The sequence below is a fragment of the Danio rerio genome, chromosome 8, assembly GCF_049306965.1.
Source record: "Danio rerio strain Tuebingen ecotype United States chromosome 8, GRCz12tu, whole genome shotgun sequence".
In the NCBI taxonomy this organism is placed as follows: domain Eukaryota; kingdom Metazoa; phylum Chordata; class Actinopteri; order Cypriniformes; family Danionidae; genus Danio; species Danio rerio.
This window is the reverse complement of record NC_133183.1, coordinates 9,875,026-9,895,003: the sequence shown is the minus strand read 5'-3', so window position 1 is coordinate 9,895,003 and position 19,978 is coordinate 9,875,026. Positions and strand designations below refer to the sequence as shown.

The 19,978-nt window shown below is 36.9% G+C and overlaps 1 protein-coding gene across 6 annotated transcripts in view; it reads right to left on the bottom strand.

Annotated features, from left to right (window-relative positions):
* Positions 1 to 1,269: 1,269 nt before the first annotated feature.
* Positions 1,270 to 19,978, bottom strand: part of srpk3 (SRSF protein kinase 3) — a 49,477-nt gene continuing 30,768 nt past the window's right edge. For 3 of the 6 annotated variants that reach the window (XR_012384088.1, XM_689881.11, XM_073910061.1), the window contains 7 exons: positions 15,202 to 15,400; positions 8,684 to 8,893; positions 6,379 to 6,476; positions 6,165 to 6,272; positions 5,052 to 5,121; positions 4,057 to 4,149; positions 1,270 to 1,853 (listed from right to left, as the gene is read on the bottom strand). Coding sequence is in view for 2 of the 6 variants with exons in the window: in XM_689881.11 (XP_694973.8) it covers positions 1,669 to 1,853; positions 4,057 to 4,149; positions 5,052 to 5,121; positions 6,165 to 6,272; positions 6,379 to 6,476; positions 8,684 to 8,893; positions 15,202 to 15,400 (963 nt within the window). In the remaining 4 variants the exon portion in view is untranslated. Of the gene's footprint in view, positions 1,854 to 4,056; positions 4,150 to 5,051; positions 5,122 to 6,164; positions 6,273 to 6,378; positions 6,477 to 8,683; positions 8,894 to 11,306; positions 11,581 to 13,899; positions 15,401 to 19,978 lie in introns of those variants that run through there. The other 3 variants (XR_012384087.1, XR_012384086.1, XR_012384085.1) reach the window with 3 other exon arrangements.

The following is a 19,978-nucleotide window of genomic DNA, read 5'->3' as shown; positions in this document are numbered from 1 at the left end:
TTATTATCCCCCCCTAGAGCTGTATATGGACATCTGTAGTTTATAAAAAAAATTAAATATATATATTAGGGTGTGATGAGACACTTACTCCATAAGACAACATTTTTAGTGTTTTTAAGAAATCTTCAATGATGAAATATATGAATGGTAAATATTATATTCAACTGCAAAAAAAATCACAAATTGCAAAACTGTTCTGGTGCTATTTTAAAATCAACTTGTTATGAATGTGATTTAACTTTTATTTTAATCAATTCTATACAGTAAAGGACATGAAAACACTGCTAAATATTTTGCTATTATATGAATGGAAAATTGGGCAGCTCGATGGTGCACAATTGTCTTACAGCAAGCAGATCGCTGGTTCGAGCCCGGGCTGGGTCAGTTGGCATCTCTGGCATTTCATGTTAGTGTGGGTTTCCTCTGGGTACTCCTGGTTTCCTCCACAAGTCCAAAGACATGTGGTAATGGTGTATTGAATAAACTAAATTGGTCGTAGTGTATGTGTGTGCATGTGAAAGTGTATGGGTGTTACCCAGTACTGGGTTGCAGCTGAAAGGGCGTCTGAGAATCGCATTCCTTCAAACAAATCGAACTTAAAAAAAATAAAAAGGTGTGTAATTTTTCGTCTTTAATTTTTGGTTTTAAAAGCAGTTCCACGTTCAGTATTATTGTCGCTAACAGTCCTATACAACAGTAATAGTTTGATTACATCGTTTACGTGTCGACTACACTTCAGTAATGCGACTGAAATATGAATACTGAATGTGTCTTAAAGCCATAATAGTCATAAACACTAATGAAATTAAGCATATCTACAGTGCAATTCCATCGCTTGTTATGAGTTGTGGTTAATGTGTGTTGCTGCAGTTGTAGAAGCCTCTGCTTTTGGACGCGGCAACCTTTGAACTCCGGTTAAGTAAAAAGCAGTTACTTCGCACTCACCCTCCCAAGCAAACTCAACTCCGAGGCCAGCGTGTCAAGTGTGCAACGCACTTTGTGCGGTTCAAACACAATCCTGTGCTTAGTGCTTAAATCACGCTTACACATTATCATAACCTCACAACTCACGAGACAACTTTTCACCTCCACAAGAAATCGAATAAGTGTTGCAAGATCTCGTAGCCTGAGAACTCATCACATCCCTAATATATACAGATTTCCAAAATATGTGCCATAACATAATAAAGTGATCTTTTTTTTTTCTACAGCTGTATATGGAAACAAAAAAATAATAATTATATACACAAAATAAATCCACATCATGACTTTTGTGTTTGAAAGTGATCATTTATTCTCTTAAGCTCTTAAGTCTTTATTGAATCAGTCAAGTATTCATACAGTGTTCTGTATGTTCACAAACAAGCATTCCTCACACAAATTGGCAGACAAATATAAAAAGGTGAGGGACTTTTATTTTTCCTCTTTTTCTTTCCTGTCTTCATGTTTTGCAGATGGCATGTCAAGGCACTATTTTAACATATAAATATGTGACCCTCTACACAATGAAATGACCGTACAATGAAAACGCGACAGACTACAGACATAATCATCTCTCCAGAGGTCAGAGCTTCTTTAAATATATAGATATATATAAAAACAAAGAACGACACAGGGTTGAGGTTCTAGCTAAGTGTGTGCTCAGGATACTAAATGTCCCGTAGGTTGTTAGGAGTTGATCCAGGGGTGTTGCAGACATTGGGCGGCCGTGGCTCGCTTCTCCGGGATGAACTCCAGCATGGTGAGCAGGAAATCACTGAACTGAGCTGCCTGATCCAGAGGCCACTCGTATTTTTCCAGCAGCACCTCGAACAAACCCCATGGCTTCAGGTTAGCGATGTGCCTCAGCTCACCTACAAACACAAAGAAAATTATTAATAAATACCTCAGGCCTGTTTTTAAAAGTGGCTATTTTAGTAATTGACACTTGTTTTTTTTTTACATCCATAAATTTCTAAAAACATAGGAACTCTCTATTTTGTCACTACAATCCCGCATCCTCTGGTGTGACACTATGTGATCATTGTAAATGGGCAAGTCCAAAGAAAACTTTTAATTAGTTAAAGGACCCTATTGAAGACCATGTGACTGAAGCCCATGCCCAGCACAGGATTTTTTCTACTGGCTCTATCAGGCCAGTTGTTTAGATTTATTTGCCCTGCCAAAATTTTCACTAACCCCACAAAAAAAAACAAGTTAATAGCTATTTCTGAGCCACATTTAAAATAATGTGGCAAAATCCAAACATAACTCTATTCATACACTCTATTCTGCAGACCATTTCTTTAAATACAACAAGGAATTTGAAAAAAAAAAAGGTCTCGTAACTAAATTTGAAAAAATTAATATATATATATTATAGGTGGGCATAGATTACATTTATCTAGATTAATGTCACTGTAATCTCGGAATTAATCTGGATTAAAATGGCTCATTTAAACTCTGCCGAAGGCATTCAGAATATGTGTGTCTTTGAGAATGGGTTTCTCAAGCCAGGTGGCGCATTAGACCAGGGGCTCATCTCCAAAATGCATCACAAACTGCTTGAGAAACCGTAAATTGGTGTGAAAATAAATGATGTTCAATAAGATGTGCTTGTGTTTACTAATTGTTTATTTAGTTAAACATAAATTTTAAACTAAACTAAATAGAAAGTGAATTAAGACATGTGCAGTATGCAGATATTAGTGGCATTATTGAAGTAAACACTGTGATCAAACTATTACCGTCATGCAGGACTTTTCATCATATTTTCCGACAAGATCCACACACACTGCGGTCAGTAAAGGACCACACACATTTGGCATGCGTTATGAAATTCCATAACACTCTCACCAGTCCTACTCCTTATTTGCGTCAAATACCCCAGTTTGACAAGGTGGCAAGAATGAAATGTCCCCACAAGATCCAAAAATGATTAATTTATTACATTACATTACATTACTGGGACATTTACAGCCCACAATAAAGTCACTAGAGCCACACACACACACACACACACACACAAGCGATCGGTCAAAGTATATTCATGCAAACTCAAGGACGCAACAACATGCAAACGTGAAGGTGGCCTGTTTTCAGTGGAAGTGGATTAATAGTCCAGCTCTCTCTGGAGGACATTTGTGAATCCAGATCAAATATAGACTGAAGTAGTGAAATAACGGCACAAATTACATCAGTAGAGAGTAATTAAAACCAAGTTGACCTGCAATATTATTAACATGAGCTAAATAAGATTGTAATAGTCTGGGTTGATTGACTCTTCTGTTGTCATATATTTGCAGTTGAGCTCTTAAATACTAAATTTAAAAACAATTTTTTTTCAGGAAACTACTTAAAAGCTCCAGTTTTACTCATTTCTATAAATGATGTTTGTGCAATTATACTCTTCAATGCACAATTTAAAAAAAGCCTCTGATATCTGAAAATGAGCTTTTTTGGTTTACTTAGACAGTAACTGAAAATAAAGCCTACTACTAGTGTTGGGCAGAGCGAGGCTTCATGCAACACTGAAGCAAATGTGTTGAATATTCACAATGTAGTGAAACCCGTCTTTACAGTGACACCTAGTGGTCATTTTTATTTATTGCTCTGGAACCGCTTCAGTAAACATGCAAATTCCACATCATAGAATTGAGGTTTCAATTATTTTGTGAAGCGATGAGAGTTCCTGACTAGCATACAGAGATAATTTAGACTTTTAATCTCATACTTTTGACTTGCCAAATCATAATTTACACGTTAAATCTCAAACTTTCAACTTGCCAAATCATAATTTAGATGTTTAATCTCAAACTTTCAACTTTCCAAATCATAATTTAGATGTTAAATCTCAAACTTTCAACTTGCCAAATCATAATTTACACGTTTAATCTCAAACTTTCAACTTGCCAAATCATAATTTACACGTTTAATCTCAAACTTTCAACTTGCCAAATCATAATTTACACGTTTAATCTCAAACTTTCAACTTGCCAAATCATAATTTACACGTTTAATCTCATACTTTCAACTTTTGAAGTCATAATTTAGACTTTTCTCATGCTGAGCTGGTACCTCTCCGGTTGAAGTATTCTCTGGAGTATCTGCCTGACAGAGCGAAGTGTGGAGGAATGGCACCCAACAGCTCAATGATGTGAGCTATGTGATCTGCAAAACACAATGACACAGATGCTTTTGGATTCAATTATATGAGTCCAAATAAAAGAAAGCACCCCCTGTACATTAATACGTGTCCAGTTTATTTGCTTATTTTTGATTTTAAAAACGTTATTAAACCGTTAAATTGGCTAACACTTTAAATTAATATTCCATTTAGTTAATATATTTACTAACCTGAACTCCAATCTTGTTAACCATAGTTCAACATTTACTGATGTATTATTAAAACCCAAAGTTATGCTTCTGACCATTAATAATGTACTGTGCGTTAAAAAGAACTAACACTAAAAATCTCAGTTTTTATTTATTAACCATAACAAAAATGAGTAAATACTGCAATAAATGTATTATTCATTGTTTGCTATTGATAGTAAATACATTAACTAATGGACCATTATTTTAAAGTGTTTTCAATATGGTCAGGAATAGTTTGAACAATAACCCTTTATTAACATAGAAGTTATTTTAACTGTATCACTTAATATATAACTAAGAAAATAAGAATCCATTTTATAAATAAAATCCATAACTCCAAACATTGAACAGTCGTGACGTGTGTATATTCATGAATTAAGTGAACCAGGGTGATGCAAAGAGAAAAAGCATACACATGTGAAAAACAACTGCATACGCTAACTATTAACATAAAATGTTCAGTAATGAAATGAAGAATGATGAAAAACATCATGAAAAACTATTGAACAGTGCTGTGCCTGGGGTGCAATTACTGCTGGATTCCATTGATTTAAGTCTGAGATTTTCCGAACGAATGGACGAATGTGTCTTCGATAAAACTTATTTGACAAAACCATAATTTGCTAGAGTCACTTAATAGTATGAGAATAAAATAAAACAATTGGTTAATGCAGTAACATTGCAGGAGATCTGACCTTCATCTCGAGTGTAGTCCTCTCCTGAGTGAGGCTCGAACAGATAATCTCCAGTCGCCAACTCAAACGCCTGTACAGACACAACATATACCACTGTCACTTCTTTATTTCAGCTAATGACGATATTGAATTATATAACACACTCGCTTTTATCTTTCAGAGAAGGGGTGGGGAACAACAACTCATTAGCATTTAAAGAAGCACGCAAAAATCAACACTTCCCTTTATTTACAGGATGTAATCTTCACTTTAATCTAGTTCCTTTTTGCCAAATTAGGTTAATTAGGCAGTTTAGGGTAATTAGGCAAGTCACTGTAAAATGACAGTTTGTTCTGTAGACCAGGGGTTCCCAAACTTTTCAGCCCGTGACCCCCAAAATAACAATGCCAGTGACTTGCGACCCCCAATATCCTCTGAGGTGGTTATAAATACAGAAACACTGCATGCAATGACGCAGACACACCAATTAAATTTGTGTCAGTGCTTTAAATGTGCCAGAAAGTATAACCTGATGTTAAAAAATTAAAATGCATCTGACGCTATTGCTGCCTTTAATATAATGTAATTACCCCAGGGGTCGCAATCCAATAGAGCTAGTAACTATAAGCTACTATAGTGACTACATAGTATATAGTAACTATAAACAACTATTTTTATTTTCAGTATAGTTATGGATAAAATATGTTAATTCTTAGGGTTTAATAAAAATAAATAGATTTTTGGAAATCACCAGGCGACCCCCCTTCATTGCCCCGCGACCCCTCGGGGGGTCCCGACCCCCACTTTGAGAACCACTGCTGTAGACAATAAGAAAAAAAATATTGCTTAAGGGGTCTAATAATATTGACCTTTTTAAATTTAAACTGCTTTTAATCTAGCCAAAATAAAACAAACAAGGTTTTCTCCAGAAGAAAAAATATTATAGGAAATACTGTGAAAAATCCCTTGCTCTGTTAATCATCATTTGGCAAATATTTTCGAAAAGAAAGAGTTTAGGGCTAATAATTCTGACTTCAACTGTAGTAATTTTGAGGACAGTATAGTACACCACTACTACCATTACATCTTACAAGAAATGACCAAAAAAAAAAGTAGCATTAAAGTAGTTCGTACCATACACGCAGTGCTCCATATGTCAGCAGGCGGGCCGTATTCAGCTCCGATCAGCACCTCCAGAGCTCTGTACTGACGCGTCTGGATGTCCTCAGTAAAGTGCTTGTGCTGATATGGAGAAGAGCATCAGTAAACAGCACGTATGAGCAGCTATTTGTGTTTAAACCCCTGCTGTGATCCATAATTCATTTCATCAACGAGCCACGGTACTCACCACCCAGCATGCATTGCCCAGGTCTGCAATCTTGATGCTTATTTTATCTGCGTTCTGAGATTCTAGAGGATTCACTAAGAAATCAGCAGCAGAGTAAGCTGGATGGGGGGAAAAAGACAGTTTATTTGAAACTTTCATCATGTTTATAATAAATCAGGTAATTTTTGGTGATTAGTATGTTTGGAGAATCCTATAGAGTGCAGCAGTTGGGTTCAAGAAGTAAAAACTCCCCCTTTATGATCTCAATGCATGAAAAAAACATGCTAATCATTACCATAAAGCAGGGGTCACCAATCTCGGTCCTGAAGGGCCGGTGTCCCTTCAGGGTTTAGCTCCAACTTGCTTTAGCACACCTACCTGGATGTATCAAGTATGCCTAGCAAGACCTTGATTAGCTTGTTCAGGTGTGTTTGATTAGGGTTGGAGCTAAGATCTGTAAGACTTGTTCCCCTCCAGGAACAAGTTTGGTGACCCCTGCCATAAAGCATAAAAAAAGCTGACTTTGAGAAATGAGGTTGCGCATTATTACTACATAGTCAAAATTTTTATTTAATTAATAAAATTGACTATTTCATTCATTAATACATTTCCCTTCGGCTTAGTCCCTTTATTCATCAAGGGTCGCCACAGCGAAATGAACCGCCAACTTATACAGCATGTTTTACACAGCGGATGCCCTTCCAGCTTTAACCCAGTACATTCAACCCATGTACCCAGTACATTTATAGCTGCATATTTTCTCATATTAGCTTGTCTTTAAATTACACAAAAAATAGCCAATACCATTTAAAGTTTATAACACAATGACTAAGTAAGGGACAGATTTGTTTTAGGTATCTCCCAATTTTTTACTTTCGAAAATTCCCAGAAAACCTATCAAGGATTTTGTCTTTGATCTATTGATGCAAGTACAATTGGAAAAATTATATATGTGGATTCTTCCTTTTAATAACTATTGTGATTTTGGCTTCTGTTAAAGTAAATCTATACACTTTCTGCTTATTTAAAGGATAGTTCACCCGAAAAATGCAAGTTCTTTACCTCAAGGGATTTCAAACATTTATGAGTTACCGGTCTACACATTTTTCAAAATATCTCCTTTTGTGTTTAACAAAAAAAAGAAGCTCAAGTGAAGGCTAAACTTACTGGCCACTTTATTAGGTACACCTTACAAATAAGGGTTGGACCCACTTTTGCCTTCAGAACTGCATACCTCGGTTGTAGCGAGTGATTATTTGAGTTACTGTTGACTTTCTATCAGCTGGAACCAGTCTGGCCATTCTCCTCTGACCTCTGGCATCAACAAGGCATTTGCACCCACAGAACTGCCACTCACTGGATATTTAATCTTTTTCAGACCATTCTCTGTAAACCCCAGAGATGGTAGTGCATGAAAATCCCAGTAGATCAGCAGTTTCTGAAACACTCAGACCAGCCCGTCTGGCACCAACAACCATGCTACATTTAAAGTTACTTAAATCCTCTTTTTTCCCATTCTGATGCTTGGTATGAACTGCAGCAGATCATCTTGATCATGTTTACATGCCTAAATGCATTAAGTTGCTGCCATGTGATTGGCTGATTAGAAATTTGCATTAATGAGCAGATGGATAGGTGTACCTAATAAAGTGGCCGGTGAGTGTAAGTCAATAATGACAGAATTATCAATTTTCTGAGAATTATTCAGTAGTCCTGTATTTTTGTCCAATTTTCAAACACCCATCTAATTTAAGTTAGTTTGTAAAGCTGTGATTTTCCCTCAACACTGGTTGCTTTGCTCCATGGCTTACATAACAAGGGTCAGGCAGAATCTGCAGACATTTTTTGCTATTTCTAAGCAGAAGTGAATAAAAAAATCTGTGGATTTAAGCAGGAATGATTTTGGGAGTATCGTAACTATAAATTGAATATATGAAATAAAAATAATACCTTTTTAACTTTTATTTAATGTTTACAAGCAAATTCAACTAGATCCACTTATTTGATAATCAAAGCAAGTCTCTCATATAATATCTCTACTAAAAGAGAAAATATTACTTTCCAAATTCTGTATTTTAAATAAATCATATGAACATTTTATTCAAATATGACAATAATATTATTGAAATTAATTCATAAACTGATTAAATATAGATTTAAACACAGTTACACTAGTAAATAAATAGACATGATGGGCTAAAAATCAGCGTTAATCTACTTTTTTTTTTTTAAACCCTTCCCAAATCAAGCACTCTTCAAATAAGGGCTCCACTGTTGCACTCTATCAGTGATCATTCATCAGTCAGAGGCAGTGTGCAGTACGTACAGTTTGGAGAAAGCAGCGATCGCTCTGTAGAGTATCCAGACAATGTGGACAGAGCCGACTCAGAGGTAGCTGACAGGATGGATCCAGAGAGGCCCGACAGCCCCGATCCAGGACTGGAGAAACGCAGCGGGCCGTAGCCGTTACAGCTCTCCTCCAGCCACGACGAGCCAGATTCTGGACTTTGTTTATTCAGAGCTCCGTTACCATTCGCTGTGACATACAAGAAGAGGAAGACACATTTTCATAATACACATCATCAGAAAGTCTTATGGTTATAGTGTCTGTGTTTAATAGTTTCATTTAAACATGTGTTCTTGTTTTGTTTGCTCTGTTTATGCAGTAATGCATATATGGACAGAGCAAAGTATACAGTGAGTATTTATTATATATATATATATATATATATATATATATATATATATATATATATATATATATATATATATATATATATATATATATACATACATTAAGGGTGGAGCCGAACCCGAATACGGTATTCGGAAAGGCACGAATAGCGTGTTTTTACGAATACTTGATTCGAACAAATACTTGAAAAAATATTTGTATTCGGGAGCAAGAAAAACACTATATCAAAAAGCAGCGTTTCCTCATGAGACCACAGTGCATGCCTGAGTGAGTGAGTGAGAGAGAGAGAGAGAGAGAGAGAGAGAGAGAGAGAGAGAGAGAGAGAAAGACACACGCTCAGTGCAAAACGCGCCAAAGCCCGAAACTGAAAGCAAGACGTGACTGTTAAGGGACTGTTTCATATGGATTTATTAATCATTCTTACTGTTCAGTGATCGCAAACTGCCGTAGTTAGTTTATTAAAGACGCAAACCTCTCACTGCACGTCAGCTGTGCGCCTTCAGCAGACCTCCTCATTCCTGCAGCACGAGAGCTTTATGATTGTTTATGCGCGCCAAAAGTGGCGGATCTGTCCGGTAAAATATCTGACTGCGTGTCACCGCATCCCTAAGGACTGTTTGGCGAAATATTTGACTGCATGTCACTGCATAACAAACGACTGAAAGGATATAACTAGAGAACTCTCCACTGTGTCACTGTGCGTATGGCAAGCCGTTTTAGCATTTAAACCTTGTTGAGACTATCCATAAATATATTTAGAGATATCTCTAATTATATTTTGACTTGTCATAATTATAATTCAGATTGGAAATATCTGCAAATATATTATGACTGGCTAGTCATATTCCTCCATTGAAAAATATTTGCAGATATCTCTAAATAAACAAACAAACTTTGTGTCTTTTTTTGTGGCAGGCAGATGATAATAGCAAGGCTGCATCTTTTAGTATTATATAGAATACTTTTGTTCTGCCAGATCTCCCAGGCAGGGTTTTATTTAGATTTATTTAGCTTATTTTTGGAATTCTGTCCATTGGAAAAAAGTTCTTTCAGAAGAAGAACAGTTTTTTGAAGTATTATTTGTTTTTATTCTGTCTATTCAGTGTCCTTAAACAAGAACGGTGGTGGTGGGGTTTATAATATTCACAATGGTATTTTATTAGTTGTTGGTTTAACCATGGATGAGATAAAGGCTTCTATGTTATTTTCTTTTCAATGACATTTCTTATCACATGTTCAAAAACAACAACCAATATTGCAGATCTATAATTTATATAATGGGTATAATTAAACAATACTTTCACTATAACGTAAATTAGAAGTGTAATAGAAAAAAAATATATTTCTGCGCCATTTTGAATTTTACTCGAAAACAAATACAAATACAAATACTTTTCCCCCTCAACAAATACAAATACAAATACAAATACCGGCTGCTCCGCACATCCCTAACATACATACATACATACATACACACACACACACACATATATATATACATATATATATATATACATACATATATACACATATATATATATATATACACATGTATATATATATATATATATATATATATATATATATATATATATATATATGTATATATATATATATATATATATGTATATATATATATATATATATATATATATATATATATATATATATATATATATATATATATATATATATATATTTGTATTTGTTGAGGGGGGAAAAGTATTTGTATTTGTATTTGTATTCGAGTAAAAATTCTAAATGGCGCAAAAATATATATTTTTTCTATTACACTTCTAACTTACGTTATAGTTAAAGTATTGTGTAATTATACCCATTATATAAATTATAGATATGCAATATTGGTTGTTGTTTTTGAACATGTGACAAGAAATGTCATTGAAAAGAAAATAACATTACCTCATCCATGGTTAAACCAACAACTAATAAAATACCATTGTGAAAATTATGAACCCCACCACCACCGTTCTTGTTGAAGGACACTGAATAGACAGAATAAAAACAAATAATACTTCAAAAAACTGTTCTTCTTCTGAAAGAACTTCTTTCCAATGCACAGAATTCCAAAAACTAAAATTAGCTAAATAAATCTAAATAAAACCCTGCCTGGGAGATCTGGCAGAACAAAAGTATTCTATATAATACTAAAAGATACAGCCCTGCTATTGTCATCTGCCAGCCACAAAACAGACACAAAGTTTGTTTGTTTTTTTTTACATTTTTTTTTATGTTTGAAACTGATTTGCTGGGGCAGAATGTGGCTGTGTTGATGGTTTGGTGCTTGTGGAGGATTTAGCAGAACATGGCTGTGCTGATTGAGGGGATTGATGCTTGTGGGGGGTTCACAGACAGTAACAGGAGAGGATACTTTTAGTGCATGTGATAATACATCACATAGAAGGTTGCGCGGTGGCACAGTGAGTAGTGCTGTCGCCTCACAGCAAGAAGGTTGCTGGTTCGAGCCTCGACTGGGTTCTCCCCATGTTGGCGTGGGTTTCCTCCGGGTGCTCCGGTTTCCCCCACAGTCCAAACACATGCAATATAGGTGAATTGGGTAAGCTAAATTGCCCCTATTGTATGTGTGTGAAAGAGAGTGTATGGATGTTTCCCAGTGCTGGGTAGCAGCTGGAAGGGCAGCCACTGCGTAAAACATAGCTGGATAAATTGGTGGTTCATTCCACTGTGGCAACCCCAGATTGATAAAGGGACGAAGCCGAAAAGAAATGAATGATTATGGATAGAAGATGTTGACAGATGTTTAATATCTCTGACCCTGCTGATTTCACTTTTGCACACATTATACAGTATCACTTTGTTTTATCTGCAGCACAACTGACTGTAAAATGCTTCCACACAGAACCTGAAGATTTTTTTTTTTCGACTGGTGAAGGACCAAGAAATGGCTCAGCAGTAGTCTTTTTCACTCTTTTTCATGGTGCCCAAATGTATTTGAGGAGTTTTAAGTTAATAAAAAGTGACAGGAAGCTATGCTAAGGTTAACTAGCCTATAGCATATATCTTGCTGTCTGCAAAAGACAGTAATTTAGACGTACCATATAACTCCCATAAGTGCATACTATTCGACACAACTGCAAAAGCATCGTTTTAACCTTTATAAACTAACGTTAACGTTACTCTGTCAACAGTCTATTGTCTAAATTACCGCGCTAACAGAGCTAACGTTGCGTAAACAGAGCACCCGGTTGCAGACGTCAAAAATGCAGCGTAATGGAATATCCGATCAAACTACGCTACAATTTTATAAACTGCATCTGGAACCCAATTTAGGGTACAAAAATCTATTTAACAAAAATAGTGATGCAGTGAAGTATTTTTTTCGCTCAGCCGAGCCTTCTCTGTCTGTATCTGTGGAGAAGCTTGTGCCAGACACATTTTACCTCCGCCCCGCCCTCCGACTACTGACTAAGCGTCTCTCTCTCTCTCTCTCTCTCTCTCACTCACTCACTCACTCACTCACTCACTCACTCACTCACTCACTCACTCACTCACTCACTCACTCACTCACTCACTCACTCACTCACTCACTCACTCACTCACTCACGCGGGCACGCACTGTGGTCTCATGAGGAAACGCTGCTTTTTGATATAATGCTTTTCTTGCTCCCGAATACAAATATTTTTTCAAGTATTTGTTCGAAATAAGTATTCGTAAAAACACGCTATTCGTGCCTTTCCGAATACCGTATTCGGGTTCGGCTCCACCCTTAATATATATATATATACACACACACACACACACACACACACACACACACACACATATATACATACATATATATATATATATATATATATATATATATATATATATATATATATATATATATATATATATATATATATATATATATATATATATACATTATATATTGCTTATAAGGGATCATATTATTGACCTTAAAATGTTTTTTTTTTATTAAAAACTGCTTTTATTCTAGCTGAAATAAAATAAATAAGACTTTCTCCAGACGAAAAAAATATTATCAGACATACTGTGAAAATTTCCATGCTCTGTTAAACATTTCACAGGACGAATATAAAAAGATTGCACTAATAAAAAATTTGAATAAATAAATAATAATGACTATAAAAAATAAAGAAATGTAACTACTTTTTACAAACCATAAACAAGGCATTCATTGATTTTGTTGCTGGGATACGCTTTTCCCAGCTAAACACACACACACACACTAAAGATAACTACTCATTTTCTGAACTAAATTTTCATGGAAATTGATTAAAATTAAAGAAATGTTTTTTTAAACCAGCAACAAAGAGATATGACTTTTCATGTAGCCTATATCAGAGTTCCTGCAGGTTTCACAAAGTCAAATTTAGGACTTTTTAAGACTATTATTAATTAAATTGTAGACTTTTACAGAGTGAAATGCTAAGATTTTTTGTAACAGCTAGTGGAATTTTGTTTACTAGCCCTATTCAAATTCTGATATTTCTTAGCCTCATATTTTAAATAGTGTTAAAACAAGCAAACTCAATTTTATTTTTACTGGCATAACTTTACCTAAAAAAAGACAAGTTTTAAAAACTATAATAAATAAATGCACAACATAAAGCATAAATACATGGAGAACCTTTAAATGTTATTGCAAGGATATAAGGAAGATAATTTAAGTTAAATGAATCTAATTTACTTTTGATAAATGTGTTGTTTTAGATATTTTACATGGACAAAGTAAAATTAAAAAGTATTTCAGATATACAACACCATATTTCAGTGAATTTAAGTCTTTTTAAGGCCTATATTTTAGTTTTTGAAATGTAGGATATTTAAAGACACTTTCCTTCAGCTTGGTCCCTTTATTCACCAATGAACCGCCAACTTTTCCAACATATGTTTTACACAACGGATGCCTTTCCAGCTGCAGCCCAGTACTGGGAAACATCCATACACACTCATTCACCCACATACACTACAAACAATTTAGTTTACCCAATTCACCTATAGCGCATGTCTTTGGACTTGTGGGGGAAACCGGAGCAACTCGAGGAAACAAACGCCAACACGGAGAGAACAAGCAAACTCCACACAGAAATGCCAACTGACCCAGCCGGTTTTCAAACTAACGACCTTATAGCGAATTATAACAAAAAAATAACATAACCCTACTGAAAAAAAACAGCTTAAACCAGACTGGGCTGGTTGGCCATTTTTAGCTGGTCGACCAAGTTGGTTATAGAGGGGTTTTGGCAATTTCCTGGCTGGTTTCCAGCCACTTCCAGCCTGGTCTTAGCTGGTCAGGGTGGGAGATGACCAGCTAAAACCAGCTTGACCAGCCTAGCCAGGCTGGGAGCCCAGCCAATACCAGCTATGTCCAGCCTAAACCAGGCTGGTCAAGCTGGTTTTAGCTGGAAAGACCAGCCTGGAAATGGCTGGAAACCAGCCTGGAAATTGCCAAAACCCCTCTAAAACCAGCCTGGTTGACCAGCTAAAACCAGCCAACCAGCCTAGGCTGGTTTAAGCTGGATTTTTCAGCAGGGAAATGACAGATTTCCCAATCACATGATTTACATGAATCTGCATCAAACATGTACTCTCCCTGAAATTCATCTTGAAGTTCTAGATGTTATTTTGCATGTGTAAATGGTTCATTAAGCAAATGCATTAATTAGATTTCCATTTGTTGGCCATTAACGCTGGATTAATGCAGGAATTAAACACATTCTGTCATTTGACAAAAAAAAATCTGTGCTTTGCTTTGAGATGCTGGAGTGATGTTTTCTTCACCCCATAACAACAGGAGACGTGCATAATGAATGTGACATTATTTTCCAGCCTTGAAAAACAGGAGAAAAACACATGAAACCGACTACACACATTAATCTTCTCCTCCATATTGCGCATAATCTTTCAATTGTTCTCAGACATCCCCACAAGGTATTTCATAACTCATTTTCAAAGTAACAACTCATTAAAACAACCCATTTTAGTCCTTAATCTCATCAAGCCCTCATTAATAACGAATATTAACACTTTTTTTCCCCGGAAAGAATCAATCCAATAGGATTCATTCACTGAGGGAGCATCCGTTTAATCCATTTTTTTAAATGTTTACTCTTAAAAGTTGTTTTTCTGGTATAGATCTCACTTTGTGCGTGTTTGACGTTGTCCTCCTCATCCTCACTGAGTCTCCAGAGTGCTCGTGTGTTTCCAGAAGCATCCGATGGCAAAACCCCGTCCAGCTCCTCCATCCTCTGCAGGTCAATTAACCTCTCATCCAGCAGTTGCTGCTGCCGTTTGGCCTTCCTCTTCAACTTCTTCTTCTTATTCTTTGACATTTTTCCCATCTAGAGACACACAAACACACATGAACGTAAACAGAGAGCCAAATGAAAGTACTTTTAAACACCAAGGTAAATGCCTTCTAAATTAGGCCTAAAGTCTGACGTTAGCAATTATGATTATGGAAGCGCTTTACAATGATATCTCTCTCATTAGTTACTATTAGTTTAAGTGACTTAATATGCCATTTTAAAGTTCCTAGTTTTGTTATGGAGGACATATAGTTAGAGTCAGAATTATTAGGCCCTCTGTATATTTCTTTCCCCAATTTCTGTTTCTAAACATAATAATTTTAACAACTCGTATCTAATAACTGACTTATTTTATTTTTATAATGACAGCACATATTATTTTACTAGATACTTTCAAGATAATAGTATTCAGATTAAAGTGACAGTTAAAGGCTTAACTAGGTTATTTAGGTTAACTAGGCAAGATAGGGTAAATAGGCAAATCATTGTGTAATGATGGTTTGCTCTGTAGACAATCAAAAAAAAATGTCTTAAGAGAGCTAATAATATTGACCTTTAAATGCTTTAAAACTGCTTTTATTTTAGCCAAAATAAAACAAATAAGACTTTCTCCAGAAGAAAAATATTATAGGAAATACTGTGAAAATTTCCGCGCTCTGTTAAAGCTCATTTGGGAAATATCTGAAAAAGAAGAAAAAATTCACAGGAGGGCAAATCATTTTGACTTCAACTGTATTACTGCCACTAAAAGCCAGTGCACAACTGGACATTTTTGTTCATGCTTGAGGCCAAAATGTACTGCCTTGTGTTACATATTGAGTAACATTATTTTTGACAATGCTATTGTGTATTGTTCCTGTGTGTGTTTCCTCCATTATCTATCTCTTTCTCTCTCTCTCCACATGAGCGGAGATCAGGTGCAGCAGTGAGAGGGGCGGTGCCAGCTATAAAGGCACGCTGTTGACATTCCTCATCGAGTTCTCTTCCTGTTTCCCCTCGCTATTGTGTGAGTGTGTGTCTGAGCAGTTTGCTCTGAGTACCCTGTGTGGCAGTGATCTGTCTGAAACCTTTTTTTCAAAGTAATCTGGTGAGATACTCTGTTAAATACGTTACTAGGACTGTATCATGTGTTAGCTGTGGCTAATATATACCTTTATGCTGAATGATCAAAGGGAAGGCCCTTTTTCTTTTATCCAGTTTTCTCCTGTTTTGTGGTTAGTTATGGAGGTTAGAATTGTATGCTTTATTTATGGAACTTTATTTTTGGTATAGGTAAAAGGTTTAATATTAGGTAGCGTACCTTGTTTTGTTCGTTGTTTTGGCCTTTTTGTTTCCTGATTCTGAAATTGATCTTTTTGTTTAATAAATCTGATACCTCTTTTGACAACTTGGCCTGTGTGTGTGTGCTGGGGAGCAGGAACAGGGACTCCGGGTGACCTCTTTTAATAGTGGTCATCCTTAATCTTATGTGCTTAGCGGGGTGCATCCGCTACGTAACACCTTGTAACTACACAAAAAGGTGGCATGGTGAGTGTCTCTATCATGTTAAAACAGCAGATGCAAAAATGTAATAATAAAAAATACCTCAGGTTAGGTTTCTTTTATCTCACACATTTACTTTGGGTAATATAGATTGCTAGGCTGACAAAGCTGGCAAAACATTGCTGTCACTCTGATACAAGTTTTATTAAAGCAGAAGATTAAAAAAGCACTGCAGTGTTTGGGTGTTCTGTTTTTCTAAAATAATTAGTTTAACCGAAATGTGTATATTCCAGACAAGCTGAAGCTGATCGGTCAGTTCTTGTCATGTGAATCTCTGTGCGCTCCTGGCATTCATTCAACTGGGCAATTTGGAAGGTGCGCCCGCGAGCACAAGCTGCACACCTCCGTTGGAAATAACGAACTTGTGCAAACTCTAGAAAAGACGCGATATGCGAATGACCCCTAAAAGGCCACAGTCATTTACGATCTCCAGCAGTTGATCTTCTTGCACAGACACGGTGGATTCACCTGATTTGTTGACAAATGAGTTGCGGATCTATTCCTTGGCAGTTAGCGGGTCCTTCACTGGGCATTTTCCCCTTAGCAAAGAAACTTTGCAAAGACGTCTGTTTCTTACCCATTGTGTTGCTTTTGGGTTAAATTTTGGCGCACGAGTGATACAGATTTAAGCTAGAGAATACGTTCATTTTTCAAAATAAATGATTTTTCAAAATAAAAAAATGGTTTAGACTCGTATAATAAATAAAAAGTCAATAATTAAGGATTTCTTTTTGCAGCCTGGTACCAACTGATCCACAGACTGGTACTGGTCCGCGGCCCGGTGGTCCACTGAAGTACGGGATAAAGTATATACAGGCTCATATTGTCACAGATTATTACACAGCTGTCTGGAATACTCGATTTTGATTGGTCAGTTGCGACATTCCAAGGTATTTTATTCCCAGATAACAACCGCTAAATAACGCAGGCTCATGCGGGACCTTCGGATCACCTTGACCGTCAGTGAATACGTTCAAATCCATATACTTACATCCACATTCATATGTATCTGCTTGTCTGTCATGCTGCAATTTTTGACAGTTTGGCGCCATCTTGTGAATGAATAATATGTGGGTTATTATATGCTTTAGCCGGTTTTGTTTCTGTCAGTTTTGTGTTTTTGTTTTGTATCAACTTATGACTGAATAATTTGCAAGTTGGTGTGTACTCCATCAGCCGTTTTCATTTCTGTCAGCTTTGCAGCTAGCCTAATTAAAGACTTAATAAACTATGGTGGGGGGGTCGAGAAAACCGGAATTGGGAACCACTGCTCAAGAACGAGGGTGTCAAACTCAGTTCCTAGAGGGACACAGCTTTGCACACATCTGATCATCTGAATTAAACACATCTGATCAAACAAATTTAGACCCTGTCCACACGAACACTGGTATTTTTAAAACTCACTTTTTTCTTTTGTTGTTTGTCCACACGAAAACCCAGTGTCAGGTGACTGAAACCGAAACTTTTTGAAAACTCCGGCCAGTGTGAAGATTTTCCAAAACTCCGGGGACAGAGTGGTTGTGCAGACACTACAACCAGAGTTTACATCTCATGACGCCAGCATGCGTGCTGTTTTAGGCTTTTCTAATTGGCCAACACGTTTACACCAAACAAGGAAGATGCAAATGAGGCAGAATTTCACACAATCGCGGCAAATGCATCACATATTTCATGTTGTTTGCCCGCAGAATGGTAATCCACCCATTCTCATGTTTGCATTGATGTAATTTATGTTACGAATGCAATTTATACAATTTAATATGTAATGTAATTTAATGTAATGTGTATTTATTTTTGTAATGTAATGTGTATTTATATAGCGTATTTATTGTGTATGGCCATACACCCAAAGCGCTTCACAATCATGAGGGGAGGTCTCTCCACACCACCACCAGTGTGCAGCATCCACTTGAATGATGCGACGGCAGCCACAGGACAACGGCGCCAGTGCGCTCACCACACACCAGCTATTGGTGGAGTCGAGAGACAGTGATAGAGCCAATTCGGTGGAAGGGGATGATTGGGAGGCCATGATCGTAAGGGCCGATAGAGGGACTTTGGCCAGGACACCGGGGTTACACCCCTGCTCTTTCACGAGAAGTGTGCATGGGATTTTTAATGACCACAGAGAGTCAGGACCTCGGTTTAACGTCTCATCCGAAAGACAGCGTCCACTGTCAGTATAGTGTCCCCTTCACTTTTACTGGGGCATTAGGACTCACACAGACCTCAGGTTGAGCGCCCCCTGCCTCACTAACACCACTTCCAACAGCAACCTAGTGTTCCCTAGTGGTCTCCCATCCAGGTACTGACCAGGCACAGCCCTGCTTAGCTTCAATGGGCGACCATGTGAGAGTTGCAGAGAGCTAGCTGTCGGCTAGAAGGACAGTCACTTTATAGGTCACCAACTTTAGGCATATGTGCCAGCACTGGCATGCAGAAGGGTTATTTTATACAGCAATGGAATGAGAGTGAATCGTAATTTTCACAGCATGACATCTAGGGCAGCGTTTCCCAACCCTGTTCCTGGAAACACACCAACAGTACATATTTTGGATGTCTCCCTTATCTTCCCCATTCATTTGAGGTAAAGTAATCTCTTACTAATGTTCTGATGAGTTGATTCAGGTGTGTTTAATTAGGAAGAGGGTAAAAATGCGTGTACTGTTGGTGAGCCTTCAAGAACAGGTTTGGGAAAGACTAGTCTAGGGGTTATTTTCAAATGATTCTGCATGCACTCTAAGCTTATACTGACGCAGCATTAAGTGAATCCTGCCATGAGGGATACCCGACACCATCCTGCACCATTTCCAGCTCCAGGACTATTTCAGTACAGCTGCTCTATTGCCATGTCTGTTGTCTGGCCGAGCAGTGACACATTTGCTAAGCCCAGTCTCAATGGACTGACCTGATGAACCACCGTGTCTGGCGCTGTCTGTAAACCCACTGCTACTGCCACTTATAAATGAGACTTCCTGCTGTAGGTGCAGATATATATTTATCAGAGGTACTCAGCTGTATTTCAGGTCTTACACTCTGGTTACTGTACACTGTAGATTACATTTAGTT